This window comes from Oncorhynchus mykiss, chromosome 20 (assembly GCF_057628025.1).
Source record: "Oncorhynchus mykiss isolate SJ-2025 chromosome 20, ASM5762802v1, whole genome shotgun sequence".
NCBI classification, from domain to species: domain Eukaryota; kingdom Metazoa; phylum Chordata; class Actinopteri; order Salmoniformes; family Salmonidae; genus Oncorhynchus; species Oncorhynchus mykiss.
The window spans coordinates 8,483,063-8,506,153 of record NC_143041.1 but is presented as its reverse complement, the minus strand read 5'-3'; the positions used below and the strand labels follow the sequence as shown (position 1 = coordinate 8,506,153).

At 43.4% G+C, this 23,091-nt stretch overlaps 2 protein-coding genes and 1 long non-coding RNA gene across 23 annotated transcripts in view; 2 read left to right on the top strand and 1 right to left on the bottom strand.

Annotated features, from left to right (window-relative positions):
• Positions 1 to 2,779: 2,779 nt before the first annotated feature.
• LOC149974333 (uncharacterized) lies at positions 2,780 to 4,204 on the top strand. Its single transcript, XR_016489300.1, has 2 exons — positions 2,780 to 3,873; positions 3,980 to 4,204. It is a non-coding gene; the product is annotated as an uncharacterized LOC149974333 (long non-coding RNA).
• Positions 4,205 to 5,871: 1,667 nt separating this feature from the next.
• Positions 5,872 to 17,579, bottom strand: LOC149974332 (monocarboxylate transporter 7-like). Of its 2 annotated transcripts, XM_090212073.1 has the most exons (7): positions 17,389 to 17,542; positions 17,057 to 17,160; positions 10,103 to 10,357; positions 9,553 to 9,696; positions 9,321 to 9,449; positions 8,085 to 9,098; positions 5,872 to 7,896 (listed from the first exon to the last, which is right to left on the bottom strand). In XM_090212073.1, the coding sequence occupies exons 2-7, from the start codon at positions 17,112 to 17,114 to the stop codon at positions 7,586 to 7,588; spliced, it is 1,911 nt and encodes a 636-aa protein (XP_090068199.1). In that variant the 5' UTR covers positions 17,115 to 17,160; positions 17,389 to 17,542; the 3' UTR covers positions 5,872 to 7,585. The 2 variants fall into 2 exon arrangements, with proteins under 2 accessions (XP_090068199.1, XP_090068200.1); XM_090212074.1 differs by lacking the exon at positions 17,057 to 17,160 and having other exon boundaries at positions 17,389 to 17,579.
• The window catches only part of LOC110499210 (arylsulfatase G), a 16,882-nt gene continuing 4,467 nt past the window's right edge, over positions 10,677 to 23,091 (top strand). For 3 of the 20 annotated variants that reach the window (XR_016489296.1, XM_036956047.2, XM_021576197.3), the window contains exons 1-5: positions 10,677 to 10,777; positions 17,890 to 18,132; positions 18,418 to 18,605; positions 18,734 to 18,781; positions 18,922 to 19,039. Coding sequence is in view for 10 of the 20 variants with exons in the window: in XM_036956047.2 (XP_036811942.2) it covers positions 17,903 to 18,132; positions 18,418 to 18,605; positions 18,734 to 18,781; positions 18,922 to 19,039 (584 nt within the window). In the remaining 10 variants the exon portion in view is untranslated. Of the gene's footprint in view, positions 10,778 to 16,668; positions 16,940 to 17,056; positions 17,196 to 17,889; positions 18,133 to 18,417; positions 18,606 to 18,728; positions 18,782 to 18,921; positions 19,040 to 23,091 lie in introns of those variants that run through there. The other 17 variants (XM_090212089.1, XM_090212084.1, XM_090212076.1 and 14 more) reach the window with 17 other exon arrangements.

Sequence of the window (23,091 nt, the reverse complement as noted above, 5' to 3'; positions counted from 1 at the left end):
TTTATTGCGACCCTGCATCAATCTTTGTCCACTTAAAAAGGTCATACAAGAAGTGTTGTGGTGCTTCCTATGTTGTTGATGTAAAGAATATTTCTTGGTCCGTGGTGTGTAATGAGGAGCAAACCGATACTGCGCTTCACACATTTATGAAATTGCTTATTCCAGTTACACTACCAGTGGATCTCCTAGTTTTACTTGCATTCTGAGCCAGGCACAAACACCACAGAAACAGCATTCAGGGCTACAGTACAAACACCAGAATGTTCCATTGAACCCATTTTACAGAGCTATGTGGGAGAGGATATGCAAGGTTAAACATTGAGTGGTACCATTCAGCTGATTTCACCCATCTATGGGTTATTTCACAGGTTCCTATGGGGAGGGAGAGACAGGCCAGTACGTGGAGTGGCTGAGGGACTACTGCCAGGCCTTCTTTGGGCTGATGGTTAAGCTATTGCCTCCGGTGACCACTGCCGCCATGGTCTGTGCATTCAGGGTCAACTGCAGTTCACGCAACCTACAGATCCACACAGGTGAGAGAAACCACCTCATGGCATACCCAGGGCATGGGCCAGGGTTCCCCTTTGGGGATGTTTCCAGGTGCAATGGCCCCCAAAGGGTCACTTTGAGTACAAAATATACTGAAATAAATTAACATTTGTCATATCCTCACATGGCCTCTCCTATCATTGCTATGCGGAAGACACTCACCTACTCTACTCCTTTCCCCCTTCATACACCCAGGTGGCAACACACATCTCTGTGTGCCTGGCAGACATCTCAGCTTGGATGTCAGCCCACAACCTTAAGCTCAACCTCGAAAAAATGGAGCTGCTCTTCCTCTCGGGAAAGGCCTGCCCACTCCAAGACCTTTCCACCACGGTTGATAACTCCACAGTGATGGGGAAACAAAGCTTCCTGAAGCGTTGAGGTTTTCCAGCCAAGTGTGTCAAAAAGGTTCATTACTCAAGGCTTTAATCAATCAACACAGTGTACACTAGTGGCACCTGCTGGTCAAAATAATTTAGAGTAGCCAAATTATTATAGATGACTTACCACCACGTAGCGTGTGCGCAGCATAGTCTTTTACCAAACCAATACCAATCCAATCAGGTGGTTGTTAGACTAAACAAAGCTCCGGATGTCATTGATCACGTGCTTCTGATAAAGTGATGCAGGCATCGGAACACCGCTTCTAAGTACACTGCTGTGCGTGCCTTGGAGCTCCGGCATAAGAGGTAACGTCGCTAAATCCATGGTGTCCCCCTTCCAGAGTGCAAAGAAACTTGGCATGACCCTGGACAACATCCTTTAGTTCTCTGCAAACATCAAAGCAGTGAGTCGCTCTTGCTGGTTAATGCGCTAGAACAGGTGTATTCAAATCTTACCTTACAAGGTCCTGCTCGTTTTCTTTTCTACCTGATACTAAATTGCACCCACCTGGTGTCCCAGGTAAAAATAAGTCCCTGATTAGGTGGGAACATCAAAACCCTGCAACTTATCCAGAATGCCACAGCCTGCCTGGTGTTCAACCTTAAGTTCTCTCATGTCACTCCACTCCTTCGAGGTGGAGCAATTACAGATCCTGGAGCATTGACAGGTTTTTCACTTTGTCAGCTTGTTGATTTGAACTGGCGACCATTCGGTTACTGGCCCAATGCTCTAACTGCTAGGCTACTTGCTGCTTCCACATTTATGTCTATTCCTACCCTATGTTTGCTTCCTGACGGTCACCCATGAGATAGGGCAAATATTTGCAGTGTGTCATGCAGGGCTCCAACCACCTGGAGGAGTCAGACACCCAGCCCATGGACCCCTGCCCACTCTGCCTCCGCAAGGTAAGCACATAATTTGCATAAACTTTGATACACTACTATATTCTGTAGCCTGGTTGCAAATCTATTTCCCAAGGTACAGTATAATGAGGTGACTTGTCTCTCTCAGGCCTTGCTGCAATGGATAGAGGAGGAGGGAGCAGCTAGCCATGGACACCTCACTGTCTTCCAGTTCCTTATGCATGAATAATGCAAACACATTTATTGCGACCCTGCATCAATCTTTGTCCACTTAAAAAGGTCATACAAGAAGTGTTGTGGTGCTTCCTATGTTGTTGATGTAAAGAATATTTCTTGGTCCGTGGTGTGTAATGAGGAGCAAACCGATACTGCGCTTCACACATTTATGAAATTGCTTATTCCAGTTACACTACCAGTGGATCTCCTAGTTTTACTTGCATTCTGAGCCAGGCACAAACACCACAGAAACAGCATTCAGGGCTACAGTACAAACACCAGAATGTTCCATTGAACCCATTTTACAGAGCTATGTGGGAGAGGATATGCAAGGTTAAACATTGAGTGGTACCATTCAGCTGATTTCACCCATCTATGGGTTATTTCACAGGTTCCTATGGGGAGGGAGAGACAGGCCAGTACGTGGAGTGGCTGAGGGACTACTGCCAGGCCTTCTTTGGGCTGATGGTTAAGCTATTGCCTCCGGTGACCACTGCCGCCATGGTCTGTGCATTCAGGGTCAACTGCAGTTCACGCAACCTACAGATCCACACAGGTGAGAGAAACCACCTCATGGCATACCCAGGGCATGGGCCAGGGTTCCCCTTTGGGGATGTTTCCAGGTGCAATGGCCCCCAAAGGGTCACTTTGAGTACAAAATATACTGAAATAAATTAACATTTGTCATATCCTCACATGGCCTCTCCTATCATTGCTATGCGGAAGACACTCACCTACTCTACTCCTTTCCCCCTTCATACACCCAGGTGGCAACACACATCTCTGTGTGCCTGGCAGACATCTCAGCTTGGATGTCAGCCCACAACCTTAAGCTCAACCTCGAAAAAATGGAGCTGCTCTTCCTCTCGGGAAAGGCCTGCCCACTCCAAGACCTTTCCACCACGGTTGATAACTCCACAGTGATGGGGAAACAAAGCTTCCTGAAGCGTTGAGGTTTTCCAGCCAAGTGTGTCAAAAAGGTTCATTACTCAAGGCTTTAATCAATCAACACAGTGTACACTAGTGGCACCTGCTGGTCAAAATAATTTAGAGTAGCCAAATTATTATAGATGACTTACCACCACGTAGCGTGTGCGCAGCATAGTCTTTTACCAAACCAATACCAATCCAATCAGGTGGTTGTTAGACTAAACAAAGCTCCGGATGTCATTGATCACGTGCTTCTGATAAAGTGATGCAGGCATCGGAACACCGCTTCTAAGTACACTGCTGTGCGTGCCTTGGAGCTCCGGCATAAGAGGTAACGTCGCTAAATCCATGGTGTCCCCCTTCCAGAGTGCAAAGAAACTTGGCATGACCCTGGACAACATCCTTTAGTTCTCTGCAAAAATCAAAGCAGTGAGTCGCTCTTGCTGGTTAATGCGCTAGAACAGGTGTATTCAAATCTTACCTTACAAGGTCCTGCTCGTTTTCTTTTCTACCTGATACTAAATTGCACCCACCTGGTGTCCCAGGTAAAAATAAGTCCCTGATTAGGTGGGAACATCAAAACCCTGCAACTTATCCAGAATGCCACAGCCTGCCTGGTGTTCAACCTTAAGTTCTCTCATGTCACTCCACTCCTTCGAGGTGGAGCAATTACAGATCCTGGAGCATTGACAGGTTTTTCACTTTGTCAGCTTGTTGATTTGAACTGGCGACCATTCGGTTACTGGCCCAATGCTCTAACTGCTAGGCTACTTGCTGCTTCCACATTTATGTCTATTCCTACCCTATGTTTGCTTCCTGACGGTCACCCATGAGATAGGGCAAATATTTGCAGTGTGTCATGCAGGGCTCCAACCACCTGGAGGAGTCAGACACCCAGCCCATGGACCCCTGCCCACTCTGCCTCCGCAAGGTAAGCACATAATTTGCATAAACTTTGATACACTACTATATTCTGTAGCCTGGTTGCAAATCTATTTCCCAAGGTACAGTATAATGAGGTGACTTGTCTCTCTCAGGCCTTGCTGCAATGGATAGAGGAGGAGGGAGCAGCTAGCCATGGACACCTCACTGTCTTCCAGTCTGACTCTGAGCCACATTGTCCCAAACCCACCATGGCCTTCCAGACCTCCAGACAGTGGCAGATTTACCTCTAGATTCTAGAATGGTCACACTGCTTTACTGACTTTACACACTATTGTGATAGTTTTGTACAAATAAAATATATTATGACTCTCACGTTATTTAATTGTCTAGAAAACAAACAGTTAATATTCAAAAGTAAATACAACAATGTCATGATTCGTCATTCTCCTGCATTGTAAAACATATTTTTTACCAAATGCTTAATCAGTGTTATTCTGCCAGTTGAGTGGACTTCAAATGGACAAGCATTTGAGCAAATGTGTTAAAGAGCAGATGCCCCTAAGAAGCAACTTCCCATTTTGAAAATTGCCTATGTTTCATCAATATGAGTCAAAAACATTTATTCTAGTGTCATAGGATAATTTTGGTCATAAAGTCTCGTCCAAAACTGAGATTTGCGAGATGATAGGAAAAATAGTATGTCATAGAAGAAAGGGTAAGTAACAGTTTTCTGTGGATTGTGTTTATTTTAATTCTGTCCTCAGCTGACAGTACACAAGTAATTTTCAATTCCCAGTGCAGCTGCAAGTGATCTGATCATAATGCCCATGGTCAATTTTGTTTGACATTTGATATCCCTATGGAGCTAGTTAGGGACCATCAGTAAATTACACAGTGTACATGGGACAATATTTTACAAGGTCAATAGCTCCAGATTTCAATGACCTCAAACCAACTAGAAATTGTAGAAATTAATATACAAAAATTGAAAGCATTTAATGAGACAACAAAATATGTGCAACATGAAAATGCTGTCCTATTTACATTGTCATTTATTGACCGTCGCTAACTATACCCAGAGATGGGCTATCCAAAGTGAAACCAATTTCGCTATGGTCGCATACCAACCGGCTGAAGCTAATTGGCTAAATCATTTAGCTAACTTTTCCCACCTGTGAACACACAGGAGACATCCACGTCAAATCATGTCCTACGTTTTAAATTCAGTCATGGCTGCTATCTTTTCTTAATTAGCCAAATCTAAAACGAGGCCAACTCAGGAAGAGCAGTCACCCTTTAAAGTTTGTTCACTCACAAACTCGAAGTGAGCTGAATTTAAAAAAACCTTTTGAGTAAAATGTGAAATTCATGTTTGCCTTTGGAAGGCAGCACTGTATGTTGGTTCAGCTATATGCCCAAATGTTGAGCAAACTCCCAATCCTGTTGCAGCTGGTTGCCTTACAGTTGTACATTGATTCAAAAAATTATCCTTGAAGTGAGCTGAATTTGAACAAGCTTGTTGAGTAAAATTATTAACTTGTTTGCTCAAAACCACTCAACCATGCCCATCATTATCACATTTCCCAGCATGCTCTATTGCAGGTTGAATTTCAGAATTGTTTGTTTCAATACCTGTTTTTGCATGTTGATTAATCTTATGACACACAAACATAACATTTCTAAACTAATTCAATCTGTTAGTGGTTGGACTTTTTGACCCATTACTGAGGTGGTTGTTCCAGTTTATATGATTTAGGTTGTCTCACTTAACAATCTTACTTATGCTGGCAGTCATTCTGAACGCAGGTGATTAAAAGTTCCAGTTGTTGGCTATCCTTTGCAAGTCAGCATAATGTGAATTGCAGACGTAGCCTGTAAACCAGAAGTTTCAAACCACTGCTTTAGTGTGTAATTAGGCCCTCAAAGAAAGGCGTTGTGATTAATGTATTGTCATATTTCCTAGTGTAAAATTAAACTGCGAATAGGGTAGAATACATTCTCAAGTTGAATTGTATCCTGAACAAAAATATAAACTCAACATGGAACGATTTCACATGTTTTATTGAGTTACAGTTCATATAAGGAAATCAGTCAATTGAAATAAATGAATTAGGCCCTATTCTATATGCATCTGTTGGTCACAGATACCTTAAAAAAAATAGGGTGCTTGGATCAGAAAACCAGTTATTATCTGGTGTGACCACCATTTGTCTCAGGCAGTGCGACAGATCTCCTTCTCATAGAATTGATCAGGCTGTTGATTGTGGCCTGTGGAATGTTGTCCCACTCCTCTTCAATGGCTGTGCAAAGTTATATTTGATATTGTCTAGAACTGGAACACGCTGTCGTACACGTCAATCCAGAACATCCCAAACCTGCTCAATGGGTGACATGTTTGGTGAGTATGCAGGCCATGGAAGAACTGGGACATTTTCAGCTTCCAGGAATTGTACACAGATCCTTGTGACATGGGGCCGTGCATTATCACGTTGAAACATGAGGTGATGACGGCAGATTAATTGCACGACAATGGGCCTCAGGATCTCGTCACGGTATCTCTGTTTATTCAAATTGCCATCAATAAAATGCAATTGTGTTTGTTTTCTGTAGCTTGTGCCTGCCCATACCATAACCCCACCACAACCATGGGGCACTCTGTTTACAACGTTGACATCAGAAAACTGCTCGCCCACACAATGCCATAAACATGGTCTGCGGTTGTGAGGCCGGTTGGACCTACTGCCAAATTCTCTAAAACAATGCTGGAGGTGGCTTATGGTGGAGAAATAACATGACATTCTCTGGCAACAGCTCTGGTGGACATTCCTGCAGGCAGCATGCCAATTGCACGCTCCCTCAACTTGAGACATCTGTGGCATTGTGTTGTGTGACAAAACGGCACATTTTAGAGTGGCCTTTTATTGTCCCCAGGGTGCACCTGTGTAATGATCATGATGTTTAATCAGCTTCTTGTTATGCCACACCTGTCAGGTGGATGGATTATCTTGGCAAAGGAGAAATTCTCACTAATAGGAATGTAAACATTTGTGCACAACATTTTAGAGAAATAAGCTTTTTGTGCGTATGGACAATTTAGGAGATCTTTTATTTCAGCTCATGAAACATGGGCTTTACACTTTACATGTTGCGTTTATATTTTTGTTCAGCGTATGTTCACTCAACCTAAAATTAAAAGTTCAGTGAGCATACAATTCAACTTGAGAATGTATGTTTGTTCAGCTTTACTCCCAAATGAGATACAATTGTAAGTTGAATCAACTTTAATGTTATTTTTGGGAGGAAACTCAAAATCCTATTGCCTTACTATTGACCTTTGAAATCAAGTGTGAGCGTAATAAGGTTTCCCAGCTGACTTCATAAATGTAATAACTGGCCTCTACATATTGTTTGTGTATCCTCTCTAACAGTACCATGAGCTAAAACACAGTGTTTTGATATTCAGGGAAGCAATAATAACATTGTTGTCTCAGTTTACAACAAGGTTTGTAGTGCTAATTTCACCCCTTACATCCAGGATGTTCAGTATGCCCTTTCCTTTGTTCAGTGTGAGTGACTGGAGATATGAAACCTTGCCAGACACCCGAAACAAGATCTGAAATCACACGATAGAGATTCCTTATCCGTCCATGGCATTCTTTATTCACATATTTGTCTGATTTGTCTCAATCAGCACTAGCTTAGCCAAGACTTCAGTTCAGACTCTTATGGGGTTTCCTTCTGAGCTGTGTGATGTCTTTTCAAGTAGAGATTGTCATCAGTTGGCCTTTTTCAGTAATGATTTCCTGTTTCTGGTCCAAATCAAGGTCAACTTCTAGGAAGTCCTGAAGACTGTCTCTGTCCTGGGCCTCCTTCCCCTCTCGCTGAGGTACAGGGTTCCCTGGCCCCATCTGCAGGGGTTCTGGGCAATTTTGAGGCCCCCTCTTGCTGCAGCAGGGCAAGCCTCTCTTGGCTGGTCGTACCAGTCCCAGGAACACAGCTCCCAAACCCATACCCACCGCACAGGAGTAGAAAGCTGAGCCGTAGTTCTGAGTCAGGTCCACCAGAACACCTGAGATAATACCATTTTTAAAAGTTAAACGAATTCATAAAAATGATGCACAAATTAATCAAGTTATTTAATTAGATGATAATGAAAATAAAACCAATATCATTAGTGAGAGAGAGAGAGATAGAGAAAAAGAGACATGCCATGACAGAGAGCTGTGAATAAATATGAGACCTGAATGCATCTCTTACCTCCTAGAGGTGGTCCGGCCAGCCCAGCGAAGCTCTGTATAAACACATAGACTCCCGCAGCCGACGCCATCCTCTCTATGCCCACCACATCTTTCTCTGCCAGCATGGGTATATGCGTTGATGACACAGTGCCCATAAAAAAACCATAGAACCCACAACATATCGCCAGGCCCCAGAACTCCCACACCAGGGTAAAGGCCACCAGCACCAGGCACAGCAGGATTACACATCCTAGCAGCACCAAGGGCTTCCTGCCTCTAAACAGTTTCCTGCCTAGCACCCAACCAATGGAGAGGCGACCAAAGATCTCTGCAACCGCCATGGCGGAGAGCATGTAGGTTGCACGGTCACGCTCCACGCCACGGCTCACGCTCAGCTCAATGATGTAGAGCTGAGGGGCAAAGAAACCCAATGTGGCGAAGAGGCCGAAGAGAGCATAGCAAATGAAGCTGCCTTCTCTCAGCACAGAGAAGTCAAGGAGTTTGGGCTTTTGGGCGGATACTGTCCGTGTCTGCTCCTCGTCCTTCTCCATCTCCTTCTTACTTCCTAAGCACAGCTGTGAAGACACCTCCTTCTCTCTTCTCTCTTTTCCCTCCTTTTCTCCCTTCTCCTCTTTCCCATTCAGAGGAATATCCATCCCTGCCTTGCTACCATCATCCAGGACCTGGTGATGGAGGGACTGGACCCCAGAGTCCTCAGACTCTCCAGAGCTCAGGGAGTAACAATGAGTCAGCTTGTTCTCCTGAGAGTAGGAACTCTGCGGTGTGTAATAGCTGTCCTTAGCATATGAAATGTCCTTAGTGTACAGTCTCTCCTTAGTGTAGGACTCCTCCTGTGTGTTCAGAGCCTTCAGCTCTTGGTCAGCCAGTCCACCTGTCTCTGTCTCCGTGGCTGGTCCAGGTCTAATGAAGATGGGTCTTAGCAAAACTCCACAAATGATGATGATGCCCTGCAGAGCTCCGATCACCACCAGAGTGTAACGCCAGCCGATACAGTCCCTCAGAGCAGAGAATGCTGAGGAGCAGATGGGGGAGAACAAAGAGGAGAGTGTTTGAAATATAGTGGTCAGGGTTTGCAATCCAACCTCAAATTAAATGCGGGTTAATTTTAAAAGAAAAAGCAATTGAGAAAAGTGCGATTAAGGTAATGGGAAGGTTGGTAAACTGAAACATTGTATTTTTTAAAGAGAAACTTTGCTAGTAAGCAGAGGCTTTTAGTCCCACTGTGACCTCTTACCTGGGGCGAGGGCGAACACGGAGAAGGACTCTCCCGTGGAGGCGACAGCTGTGACCAGGGAACGTCGCTGGGAAAAGTACTGAGACAGTAGGGTGACGGTGGGCAGGAAGGTCAGACAGTACCCCAGGCCTGTGGAGGGGAGAGGACACACATGCACACGCACTGGTGACAACACTGGTGCCACTGTGACAGTTATGATGGTCAATATCCTGTGTGTATTTGTTTGTCTTACCTGCAACGAGTCCGATGGTGATGTACATCTCGTTGATGGAGTTGGTGAAGCCACTGGCGATGGTTCCTATGGAGATGAGGAGTCCACCAATCATAACAACTGGCCGGAACCCAAATCGGTTGGTCATTATAGAAGCAAGAGGAGCTGTGAGGAGAGAGGGGATAGGTATCTCTTGTTAGCACTAAGATATGACACACTATAGAGCATCTGACCATTTTCAGTTAATATCACCCAAAAAAGGTATTATGAGATCAAGGAGTCTGGCACAGTAACACAAGCCTTCACACTCAGCAGCTCTTCAGAACCAGAATTGCCCTGGACTAGGGTTTCTTAAACTATGGGTCTGGACCCAAAGTGGGCTCTGGGCATGTGAGAGGTGGGTCACAAGTTATGAGAATACATCTATAATCATGCACTATGTCTTCTTAATTTGGAGAACCATTTGGCTCACGAGAGGACAGTCAATTTCTCATTTGGGTCTTGATCTGAAAAAGCTTAAGAACCCCTGCCTTAGACCCTCTCATCCCCCATCCCCCATCGCCAGTCTCACCAGTGAAGCTCATAGTGAAGACGCAGATGGAGATGATCCAAGAGACTCGGCTGTTGCTCTCCCCAAACTCCCCCATCAGGTCCTGGAGGAAGATACCCAAGCTCTTGATGACTCCGTAGGTGAACACTTCCACCAGGAAGAAGGAGACCGCCACCACCCAGCCCCAGCCACCATCTGGGGGAGCCGTGTAGACGTTAGGCCCCATGTAGCGCTTCACTCTGGACCCCCACACTGTCATAGTTGGAGCAGAAGATGCTGTAGGGAAGGGGGCAATAGAGAACTTTTAGAAAAGGTAACAAGTAAACAACGCTTGTGATTGGGAAGAAAATAAATACATAGTTAATAATGTCAATGTTATTGGTATGGTATAAGGTGAATATATTAACATTAACGTTTGTGTGTGTGTGTGTGTGTGTGTGTGTGTGTGTGTGTGTGTGTGTGTGTGTGTGTGTGTGTGTGTGTGTGTGTGTGTGTGTGTATAAGGCTAGGATTAGCTGATTTATGAAGAGCAAATAATTTTTTTTGCAGTTTACATGTGACTTTCTGAGTCAGTCCCTCCCAACTGTAACGAACCCTCTGGTAACTGTGGGTATGTGTGAACGCGCATTTTTGGCGTGAACGTGCACGTTCTTCGAGTCTGCAATAACTCTGCAAGCAAGACGTCACTGTAAAGCGGTAATACAATCACTGTTACCTGTGGATTACATGGAAAAATTTCAATAAAACGTATCCTTTATCAATTTCATATGTTAGGTACATAGTTGCAGCTTGCAAACTATATTCGTTTTAGGTAATGTTATGATGAAAGTTGTTGCTGCTTACATCCGGAACAATGTAGCTTTTCAGGACACGTTGCTTGCTGTATCAACGCAACTGTTACTTTGTATCAAGGATCCTAATCGGTCCTGCAGCGTAATTAGCACATCTTTAATTACGCAACAATAACCACAATTCACACACACATAAACCTGTTTCACTCACTGCCTTTTTATTGTCGTTCCACATATCCAGTTTGCCTTTTCTCAACGAATGAATTAGCAATGCCGAATAGCCTATGGCATTGGTAACTCATCCATTCCAACGGTCATTACCTATGCTGCGCTTGTCTTCTCTGACTTGTCTGTCTTATAACCAAAAGTGTGTGTATAGATCTGTGGGTCGACCAACACCAATGTTTAATGTGCCAACATGTTATCTCATTCAGCCAGAGGTGGCCAAAGGAAAGACAAACAGCAGATAAAGTTAGGCCCTCTATAGACTTGACTCAGCCTAAAGTACAACACCAATACTACTTTACTTGTCTTATCCCATGGCATTATGTTCTCTTACATTCTAGGGCCTTCTAGATATTTTGTATCTAACCGATTTGGCTATAAGCTGTAAGCTATAAGCTGCCCAAGTATTTTAATCAGTAATTAATGTTAGACCACAATTTAAATTATTATAACTAGGCTACAGAGGTGATTATTGGGCCTCTTGAAAAACCTGTATTTACAGTAGGGAAATGGGAGAGGGTCATGCTTTTTCAATTTCAGTCAAGGGGGGGGGGGGGGGGTTAGTATTATTTAAATCTAGTCCAGGGGAAGGAAGGGTCATGTCATTAATTACATTTCAATATTTCGGGGTGTTTTATAATGAGTTGATTATTAGGCTACATATAGATGTGTGCATAAAACAAGGCTGCATTACACACATCAATGGATATTCAAACCCTGAGTCCGGCCTGCTCTGCTGAGCAAAAACGGTTTTGTGTGCTGCTTAACCAATGGCTGCACTGTGTAATGCTACGTGGCAGTTTACGAGGAGAGTCAAAGTTTTCTTCTAAAATAATTTTTGATTAGGTCTAGTCCAAAAAATGTGCATGGACTAGCCTATAGCCCAGGGATAATCAACTAGATTCAACTGCGGACCGATTTTTTTTCTTGAGAGGATGGTCGGGGCCAGAACATAATTATAAATCATTTGTAGACTGCAAATTGACTGCAAGAAGCCAAAACATATATACAGTTGAAGTTAGACGTTTACATACACTTAGGTTGGAGTCATTAAAACTTGTTTTTCAACCACTCCACACATTTCTTGTAAACAAACTATAGTTTGGCAAGTCAGTTAGGACATCTACTTTGTACATGACACAAGTCATTTTTCCAACAATTGTTTACAGACAGATTATTTCACTTATAAATCACTGTATCACAATTCCAGTGGGTCAGAACTTTACAATCACTAAATTGACCGTGCCTTTAAACAGCTTGGAAAATTCCAGAAAATGATGTCATGGCTTTAGAAGCTTCTGGTAGGCTAATTGACATAATTTGAGTCAATTGGAGGTGTACCTGTGGATGTATTTCAAGGCCTACCTTCAAATTCAGTGCCTCTTTGCTTGACATCATGGGGAAATCAGCAAAGACCTCAGAAAAAAATGGTAGACCTCCACAAGTCTGGTTCATCCTTGGGAGCAATTTCCAAACGCCTGAAAGTACCACGTTCATCTGTACGAACAATAGTACGCAAGTATAAACACCATGGGACCACGCAGCCGTCATACCGCTCAGGAAGGATACGCGTTCTGTATCCTAGAGATGAACATCAATCCCAGAACAACAGGAAAGGACCATGTGAAGATGCTGGAGGAAACAGGTGCAAAAGTATCTATATCCGCAGTAAAACTAGTCCTATATCGGGAGGGTAGAAAGGCCGCTCAGCAAGGAAGAAGCCACTGCTCCGAACCGCCATAAAATATCCAGACTACGGTTTGCAACTGCACATGGGGACAAAGATCATACTTTTTGGAGAAATGTCCTCTGGTCTGATGAAACAAAAATAGAACTGTTTGGCCATAATGACCATCGTTATGTTTGGAGGAAAAAGGGGGAGGCTTGCAAGCCGAAGAACACCATCCCAACCGTGAAGCACGGGAGTGGCAGCATCATGTTGTGGGGGTTTTTGCTGCAGGAGGGACTGGTGTACTTCACAAAATAGATGAGGAAGGAAAATGATGTGGATATATTGAAGCAACATTTCAAGATATTAGTCAGGAAGATAAAGCTTGGTCGCAAATGGGTCTTCCAAATGGACAATGACCCCAAGCATACTTCCAAAGTTGTGGCAAAATGGCTTAAGGACAGCAAAGCCAAGGTATTAGATTGGCCATCACAAAGCCCTGACCTCAATCCTATAGAAAATGTGTGGGCAGAACTGAAAAAGCATGTGCGAGCAAGGAGGCCTACAAACCTGACCAAAATTCACCCAACTTATTGTGGAAAGCTTGTGGAAGGCTACCTGAGACATTTGACCCAAGTTAAACAATTTAGAGGCAATGCTACCGAATGCTAATTTAGTATATGTAAACTTCTGACCCAGTGGGAACGTGATGAAAGAAATGACTGTTATTCTGATATTTTCACATTCTTAAAATAAAGTGGTGTTCCTAACTTACCTAAGACAGGGAATTTTTACTAGGATTAAATGTCAGGAATTGTGAAAAACTGAGTTTTTAAATACATTGGAAATGTACAATTGTACACTGTCCGAATTGGACATGCTCAAATATACTACAGAAATGCCCAATTGAATGGCTCGTTGAACTCAGGATGGCCGAGCAGTGATAGACGTTCCTGAGTTTCAAGTCTTTACGTTAAGAACTGACTGATTTATAGAGGGTTGAATGCAGTGTTTTTCACTAACTACAGGTTGTGAAATCAAAACCACTTTTAGGGTGAATTTCAACACTCCCGGTTGCTCCAGGAAGCTTAGAATCAACACAGGTAATCATCATAGTGGCCTGATGGATTGACATTGAAGACAGTTTGATTTGGCAATCATAACCCACGTAAACAACAGGTTGAATTTAGGGAAGGAGGCAATGTATTCCTATGGGGAGAGATGTCATTGCAAACTGTCAGAAGAAAACACCCTGTTTTCACTGTTAAGGGTTAATACTACATGGTCAATGTTAGGTTTGCGCAGATCGGGAGGACCTTAGGAACGTTCCTGTGGTTGAATTGTGTTTCTAGCCTCAACGGTTCTGCCGCTGTCACCCAAAAGCACCTCAAATTTAGGTCAGGCTTCATTTTGCACGGTCACTGCAGTCAGACCGAGTGAGCTACGGTCAAGTGGGGCATCTCGTTGGACTCGGCATGGCCTAGAGACTATGGTGATGCCATTTGTTTTCCTTTTTGTGATGATTTAAGCCTCCCCATTTGATGGTGAAGTTCACATTTCCCCTTTAGGATATGAAGGGGACTATTCAATTCAATCTTTTTATGTTTATCTATAGAGATACAGGTGACCCTGAACACGTGGCAAAATAAATTTTGAAAATGGCCTGCACTGAAGAAAAGTTAGAGCATAACCTGTAAACCCATGTTGTCCTTAGGGAGCAACTCGAATGTGTCAGACTACATGAACCAGCGAGCGCAGCTAGAATAACTCTGTGGCTTATCCATCCCAACCTCCCCCCGAAGAGCCCATCAAAAATGGCGTGTCTCTGTATGACCAGGAGGCCGCAATATGTCCAAAGCATGTTAAAATCACTACTAGTCAGGCTTCATTCCGGGCCTACATTCTGCAACGTCGCTGCGGTCAGGCTGAGCGAGCTTCGGGCAAGTGGCGCATCTCCTTGAACTCGGCACGGCCTAGAGACTACGGTGATGCATTTTGCCAACACTTTTAGTGTTGATTTCAGTCTGTCCATTTGGTGATGGTTCATCACTGTTTAAACTTATTGGAAACAGACAAAAGTCAGCCATCAAGTCAGCGTCCATCAGTCAATAAGATATCATTCTGACACCAAACTGATACATACTGACACCAAACCCACTTTGTCCAACTCGTTTAGAAGCCAACTATCACATATTTCAGAGCCGGCTCAAAATTCACAGTGCCTTCTGTTAAAACCATTAAAAAAAATAATTTAACACGTAGTTCTAGCTGCGGGTTCAGTTCTGACAGAGCATAAATGCAATGGAAAATTTAAAAAAAGGGGCGGATTCTTAAGAGGTTATTAATGAGGGATTTAACATCACCAAATGCACAGGCTGAAATCAACACCAATGAGCAGTGTGAACATGCTCTTCTGCAAGTTGACAGTGTCCATTGCCAATGTATATCCAAGGACTTCCCATTACGAAATGGACATGCTGAATCAACATCAATGAGAAATTCTTACTTCCTATGATCAAACATGTCAACTAAACCCTCTAGGTTGATTCAGGGCTTAACATAGTGATATATATAATTTAGTCAGCATATATGCCATTTGGACATTTCTTATGCCATTTGGACATGGTACACTGACTTTTTGGTTCGGAAGCCGACTTCCTATGATCATATATTGCAAATGGACAAAACATAGGCCTTATGGACAAACTCAATAAAATAAGACAAATGTGTGGCCGTACGGTTACTACATATGTATAATTGACCATAAAATATGAATAATTGGCAAAAAAAACACACTTTTTATGAGGTTTTAACATTTTGAAAAAATTGAGATTTAGAAAATTTCACCCTTGGGACCTGACTTTGTGAACATTTCCCATATGAAAATCTATGGGAATTTTGGTTTATCACACTTGACATTTGCAATGTTCCCGGTTGCAGTATGGTTTTGATGAACTGCCGTCCATTTGAGTGGTATTTGTGATTGTGTATATGGTTCTCCCAATGCCAATAAGTTGCCATTAATTTTTTTCCATTTCATGGGGGTCTTACTAACAATACAGTGTTTTGTGTTGGAGCCTATTCCTTCCTATTTTAAGAAATAATAGGTAGGCCTTCATGTTTAGGCTATTGGCTGCTATATCCATAGATTTGTTGGTCAATTCCTTCACCCACCATAAAACTAAGAGTCAAATTGAGGAGGTATGATGAGAGGATATGCCATACGTTTTATTACTGAAAATGGCAAATGATTTTGAAGAATATCAAATGTATCCGATTATATAAAGTGATCTATAACAGCGCTTTGGTCTGCGATGCTTTATGTTAGAAACAAGCTGTAAAATACCCAGGAAAGACGTGACTCCGATGCAAATGGGGATATCATTGTTTCGTTTCGTTGACCTTCAGAGGCTGACTTTGCTTGGGAAGTAATCTAATCCTTTCACTATCAATTGATTAATCTATTAACTTTCTGTACAGTAGAAGATGTTTAAACCCAGACAGCTTTTAGGGAAACACTTGTGACCTTCCCTCGTTGGGTTAAGCCACGGAAGAAGAGTAGCCAGCAGTTAAAGCTTACACTTTTCTGTGTCGGTGGGTTTACTCTGTCTGGGTTAGAAATGTAGGCCTAACTTTTGAAAGTACCATGCTCAGATTCCTAATGACGTCTTGGATGTAATTATTTGCAAACGGACAGTTTTGTTGCAAACAAGACAGACTGATTTGGCATGGGAGAAATGTGATAAAATGAACACATAGGCCTATTTCTCTGTCCATTCTTAGGCTGTAATTTCGGAAATTTGTGTGTTATAAAAAAAGATTCCTCTAATATGTCAAATTAATTAGAAAATGCATTTTTTCTACATATGATGATAGATTATTGCAATGCTTTTACTATAAAGGAGATCTTTGCATCCCTACTCATGTCCACGGCGGTCTGCGTACCCACAACCTCCTGACCCGCAGCCCGGTGCACTATCAAAATTCCACATTGCCATGTAGGCTACAGGACGAAGAACAGTTTCTCATAAATGAGGCTCTGCCTGGTCTGTCCAAGAAGTGCGGGTAAATGCCGTCCACTTTTGTGTTAATTATTAATTTAGCTGTAGGGGAGGGTCTTCTTATTTTTTTAAACTATATTTTGCTGAAGAGAGGACCATCCATTTTCTACAGGTAAACCTTATTATAAATAACATTCACTTTCTAACTGAAAAATCTCACTAATTTGGAACTGTCCGAATAATTATTATAATGAGAACAGAACTTTAGGCTCCTAACCTTATTCCTCACCTTTAGTGGACCGAATAACCACCGGTGAAAGCAAATACCCCGGGTGGGCCTCTGCCATATTGCTGCCACTTCTCCAATATTTTGAAGAATTAAGGAGAGGAGAGCTGAGGAGAAGAAAGCCCACGTCTTGAATTTAAAGGTAGCACGAGTTTGTGAAGGACAGCGTTGAACTACCCATTGTATAGGTCTCATGCTGTTGGCAACGTGGATTGTAGATAACTGTAGGTTTACTCTTTGCCAGCTCACTTGTTGCTCCTTTTCAATCAATACTTCTCAGTCAGATACAGCATATTTACTTCAAGATAGTAAAATGAGTATTGCATAAATCTTACCTGTTTTTCAGTTTTAGAGATAAAAGATCTGTCTCTATCCCAAATGTTTTTCACATTGTGCTGTGTGGTAATCCTGTGTGTGGTTCAGTTTATGACCGGTGAAACCAGTGACAACCTTACTGTGGCACTCACTTTCTCTCTCTCTCTCTCTCTCTCTCTCTCTCTCTCTCTCTCTCTCTTTCTCCTCTCTCTCGCTCTCTCTCACAGTCTCTCTCTCTCTCTCACATACTCTCTCACTCACACACACACACACACTCATGAGGAAACACAGGGGTTAAGGGGATTGGGTTACAATCAGTCAGCTCGGTCCTATATCAGTCTACTGCAGCCCCCTGCACCTAATAACTGTCTGAGTGCTGTCTGTGTGCAGTTGACCATGATTGTTATAATTGTTATAATAATGAATAATACATTGTTCAACCCAAAGCTGCTATAAAAGTGTCTCTTGGGACCTTAGTTTTGATCAGTTCTTTGCCTTGTCTTACTCTGTCACTCTCCCAGGTCTTGAACCAGAATGTCAGGGAGTGTCTTCCTGCTCCTATTAGCTGGGACCCTGCTCTGTGGGCTACTGTTCCACACAGTGAGCCATAATGAAGCTGGGGACAGGACCCGCACCAAGAGACCCAACTTCATCATCATTCTGGCAGATGATATTGGATGGGGAGACCTAGGTGCCAACCAGCAGGCAGGTCAGAGTTCAAGCCAGACCCCTCATCTGGATCTGATGGCCCAGCAAGGAATGAGGTACAGCTCTTGTTAGCCTGTTCACTAACCAACTAGCCTAACTTAAAGTAGGCTTTTTCTCACAGGATAGAACTGTCATGGATAACTGCAACAGGAGGTGGAGGCTTTAGTTCCAGTCCTGGTGTCAAATACCTTTATTGAATCATGAGCTACACATTTCTTACTTATGTATTGTATTTGCACACCCTGTAACTGTCTAGTCTAGAACCAGTGTTGGTCACCACCACTTTATTTGTTTAAAACACCATTTTGTCCTCCATAACCCCTTTCATCTGTATCCTCCAGGTTGACAGACTTCCACTCCCCAGCCTCCACCTGCTCCCCGTCCCGTGCTGCTCTCCTCACAGGCCGACACGGCCTGCGGAACGGGGTCACACACAACTTCGCTGTGGGGTCCGTGGGGGGGCTACCCCTCTCTGAGACCACCCTGGCCGAGATACTGCACCAGGGTGGATACTACACAGCCATGATTGGTGAGAGACAAAGAGACCTCTTCTATTTTATTCTATTCCATATTTGATTATGTTTTGTTCTATTCTATCCTGCTCTATTCTATTTTATTCTGTTCTAACCCGTTGTGTTTTCTCTGTTGTAAGTGTAGGTAAATGGCATCTAGGGCACAATGGTCCATACAGTCCCACCAACAGAGGTAAGAGCCATTGAGTTCTTGAGTTAAATGGTTGACATATTATATCTACTATATCTATCTGCATGAAGCCACAGTAGTGCAGGTGTTAGAGTGAATGTGAGGTCTAAAACAATGAGTTTCTTATTGCTTTCTGTGGGGAGGTTTTGACTACTACCTGGGGATCCCATACAGTAATGATATGGGCTGTACAGACCTGCCTGGGTACGACCTGCCCTCCTGCCCTCCCTGTTACCCTGGACCACAGATACTACACAACAGGTGGGGGTCGTATGCTCATGGTTAACACAGGTACACAAACATACACAAGGGTCTTTGCTTGCTCTCATAGACAGATGAGTTTATACAGACTGAGCCAGATTCTAATTTGAGACCCAGAAATATTATTTTTCCTGCATGAATCATACATTTCCTTGCCAGAACTAGGGCTGTGGTGGCCACAAAATATTGTCTTCCACAGCCTACAAGCCGCTGATGCAGACCTTTGGAGCATCTACATTTTAACAAGTCTAATAAATCCAGGTAATATAGCCTACACCTTCACAATAAAGCCAGTATATTGTAGGCTATTAAGATGGCGCTGGAGAAGAAGGCAGACGTTTTACGTGTCCCCAACTGATTGTGTTTTTTTGTTAGTTTATTTGTGTTGTTTGTAACTTATTTTGTACATAATGTTGCCGCTACCATCTCTTATGACCGAAAATAACTTCTGGACATCAGGACTGCGATTACTCACCACGTACTGGCAGAGTCTGACGAGGCCAACGCGAACGATATACTGCTTTCTCGGGAACAGGCCCAAATCCCAGTTATCTGCATGAAGAGGAGGCGGAGAAAAGGGGGCAGGAGAACTGGCTGGCCGCTGAGAATTCATAGGCGATTGAATAAACCCCCACTTCCTTCCATTCTGCTAGCAAATGTGCAGTCTTTGGACAATAAAATAGATGACCTACGCGGAAGATTAGACTACCAACAGGACATTCAAAACTGTAATATCTTATGTTTCACGGAGACGTGGCTGAACGACGACACTATCAACATACTGGTTATACGCTGCACCGGCAGGATAGAAAAGCGGCGTCTGGTAAGACAAGGGGCGGCGGACTATGTTTTTGTAAATAACAGCTGGTGCACGATATCTAAGGCAGTCTCAAACTATTGCTCGCCTGAGGTAGAATATGATAAGCTGTAGACAACACTACCTATCTAGAGAGTTTTCATCTGTATTTTTACATACCACCACAGTCAGAGGCTGGCACTAAGACTGCATTGAATGAGCTGTATTCCGCCATAAGCCAACAAGAAAAAGCTCACCAGAGGCGGCGCTCCTAGTACCCGGGGACTTTAACTTCTCTAGGGTAGGGGGCAGCATTTGGAATTTTGGATGAAAACCTAGCCCAAATTAAACTGCCTTCTACTCAGGCCCAGAAGATAGGATATGCATATTGGTAGATTTGGATAGAAAACACTCTAAAGTTTCCAAAACTGTTAAAATAGTGTCTGTGAGTATAACAGAACTGATTTGGCAGGTGAAAACCTGAGAAAAATCCATTCAGGAAGTAGGATTTTTTGTGTGTAGTTTTCTATTCAATGCCATTACAGTATCCATTGACTTAGGACTCAAATTGCAGTTACTATGCCTTCCACTAGATGTCAACAGTCTTTAGAAATAGTTTCAGGCTTTTATTCTGAAAAATGAGGGAGTAAGAGCAGTCTGAATGAGTGGACCCTGCCGTGTCACAGAGCTTTTTCATGCACACGACCGAGAGAGTGCCTTTCTTGTTTACCTTTTATATTGACGACTTTATTGTCCTGTTGAAATATTATTGATTATTCAGGCTAAAAAACAACCTGAGGATTGAATATAAACATCGTTCGAAATGTTTCTACGAACTTTACGGATACTATTTGGATTTGGACAAAAGGAACATTTATTGAATAAATGAATGTCTTCTGAGTGCAACCATATGAAGATCATCAAAGGTAAGTGATTAATTTTATCTCTATTTCTGACTTGTGTAACTCTTCTACTTGTCTGGTTACTGTTTGTAATGATTTGTCTGCTGGGCGATGTTCTCAAATAGTTGTAAGGTATGCTTTCGCGTAAAGCATTTTAAAAATCTGACACTGTGGTTGGATTCACAAGAAGTTAATCTTTAAACCTATGTTTAAAAAAAATAGTTGTATCTTTTCTGAATTATTAAAATGAGTATTTCTGTATTTGAATTTGGCGCTCTGCAATCTCACTGGATGTTGGCCAGGTGGGACGCTAGCGTCCCACATACCCTAGAGAGGTTAATGCAGGGGAACTTAAATCCATTTTACCAAATTTCAATCAGCATTTTAAATGTGCAACCAGAGGAAAAAAACTTTACTCCACACACAGAGACGCATACAAAGCTCTCCCTCACCCTCAATTTGGTAAATCTGACCATAATCCTCGCTTTGGGGCAAATATCACTGAAACATGCATGAGAGCACCAGTTGTTCTGGATTACTGTGTGATCACGCTCTTTGCGGCTGATGTGAGTAAGACCTTTAAACAGGTCTACATTCACAAGGCCGCAGAGCCAGACGGATTACCAGGACGTGTACTGCGAGCATGCGCTGACCAACTGGCAAGTGTCTTCACTGACATTTTCAACCTCTCCCTGTCTGAGTCTGTAATACCTACATGTTTTAAGCAGACCACCATAGTGTCTGTGCCCAAGAACACTAAGGTAACCTGCCTAAACGAATACCGACCCGTAGCTCTCACGTCTTTAGCCATGAAGTACTTTGAAAGGCTGGTCATGGCTCACTTCAACACCATTATCCCAGAAACCCTAGACCCACTCCAATTTGCATACCGCCCCAACAGATCCAAGGATGATGCAATCTCTATTGCACTCCACACTGCCCTTTCCCACCCGGACAAAAGGAACACCTATGTGAGAATGCTATTCATTGAATACAGCTCAGCTAGTGCCTCAGCTAGTCCCTCAAAGCTCATCAATAAGCTTAGGACCCTGGGACTGAACATCTCCCTCTGCAACTGGATCCTGGACTTCCTGATGGGCCGCCACCAGGTGGTAAGGGTAGGTAACAACACATCCGCCACGCTGATCCTCAACACAGGGGTCCCTCAGGGGTGCGTGCTCAGTCCTCTCCTGTTCACTCATGACTGCACAGCCAGGCACGACTTCAACACCATCCTTAAGTTTGCCGATGACACAACAGTGGTAGGCCTGATCACCGACAACGACGAAGCAGACTATAGGGAGGAGGTCAGAGACCTGGCCGTGTGGTGCCAGAACAACAACCTCTCCCTCAACGTGATCAAGACAAAGGAGATGATTGTGGACTACAGGAAAAGAGGACCGAGCACGCCCCCATTCTCATCGACAGGGATGCAGTGGAGCAGGTTGAGAGCTTCAAATTCCTTGGTGTCCACATCACCAACAAACTAACATGGTCCAAACACACCAAGCCGTGAAGAGGGCTTGATAAAACCTATTCCCCCTCAGGAGACTGAAAAGATTTGCCATGGGTCCTCAGATCCTCAAAAGGTTCTACAGCTCCACCATCGAGAGTATCCTGACTGGTTGCATCACTGCCTGGTATGGTAACTGCTCGGCCTCCGACCGCAAGGCACTACAGAGGGTAGTGCGAACAGCCCAGTACATCACTGTGGCCAAGCTTCCTGCCATCCAGGACCTCTATACCAGGCGGTGTCAGAGAAAGGCCCTAAACATTGTCAAAGACTCCAGCCACCCTTGTCATAGACTGTTCTCTCTGCTACCACACGGCAAGTGGTACCGGAGTGCCAAGTCTATGTTCAAGAGGCTTCTAAACATTTTCTACCCTTAAGCCATAAGAGTCCTGAACACCTAATCAAATGGCTACCCAGACTCTTTGCATTGCCTCCCCCTCTTTTACACCGCTGCTACTCTTTGTTGTTATCATGTATGCCTAGTCACTTTAATAACTCTACCTACATGTACATATTACCTCAACTAACTGGTGCCCCCACACATTGACTCTGTACCGGTACCCCCCTGTATATAGTCTCGCCATTGTTATTTTACTGCTGCTCTTTAATTACTTTTATTTCTTATTCTTATCTCTATTTCTTTTTAACTGCGTTGTTGGTTAAGGGCTCGTAAGTAAGCATTTCACTATAAGTATTTGTATTTGGCGTATGTGACTAATACAATTTGATTCGATTATTTATTTTAGACAGGTCTAAGGCTCTATCACAACCGGCCGTGACTGGGAGTCCCATAGGGCAGCGCACAATTGGCTCAGCGTCGTCCGGGTTTGGCCGGTGTAGG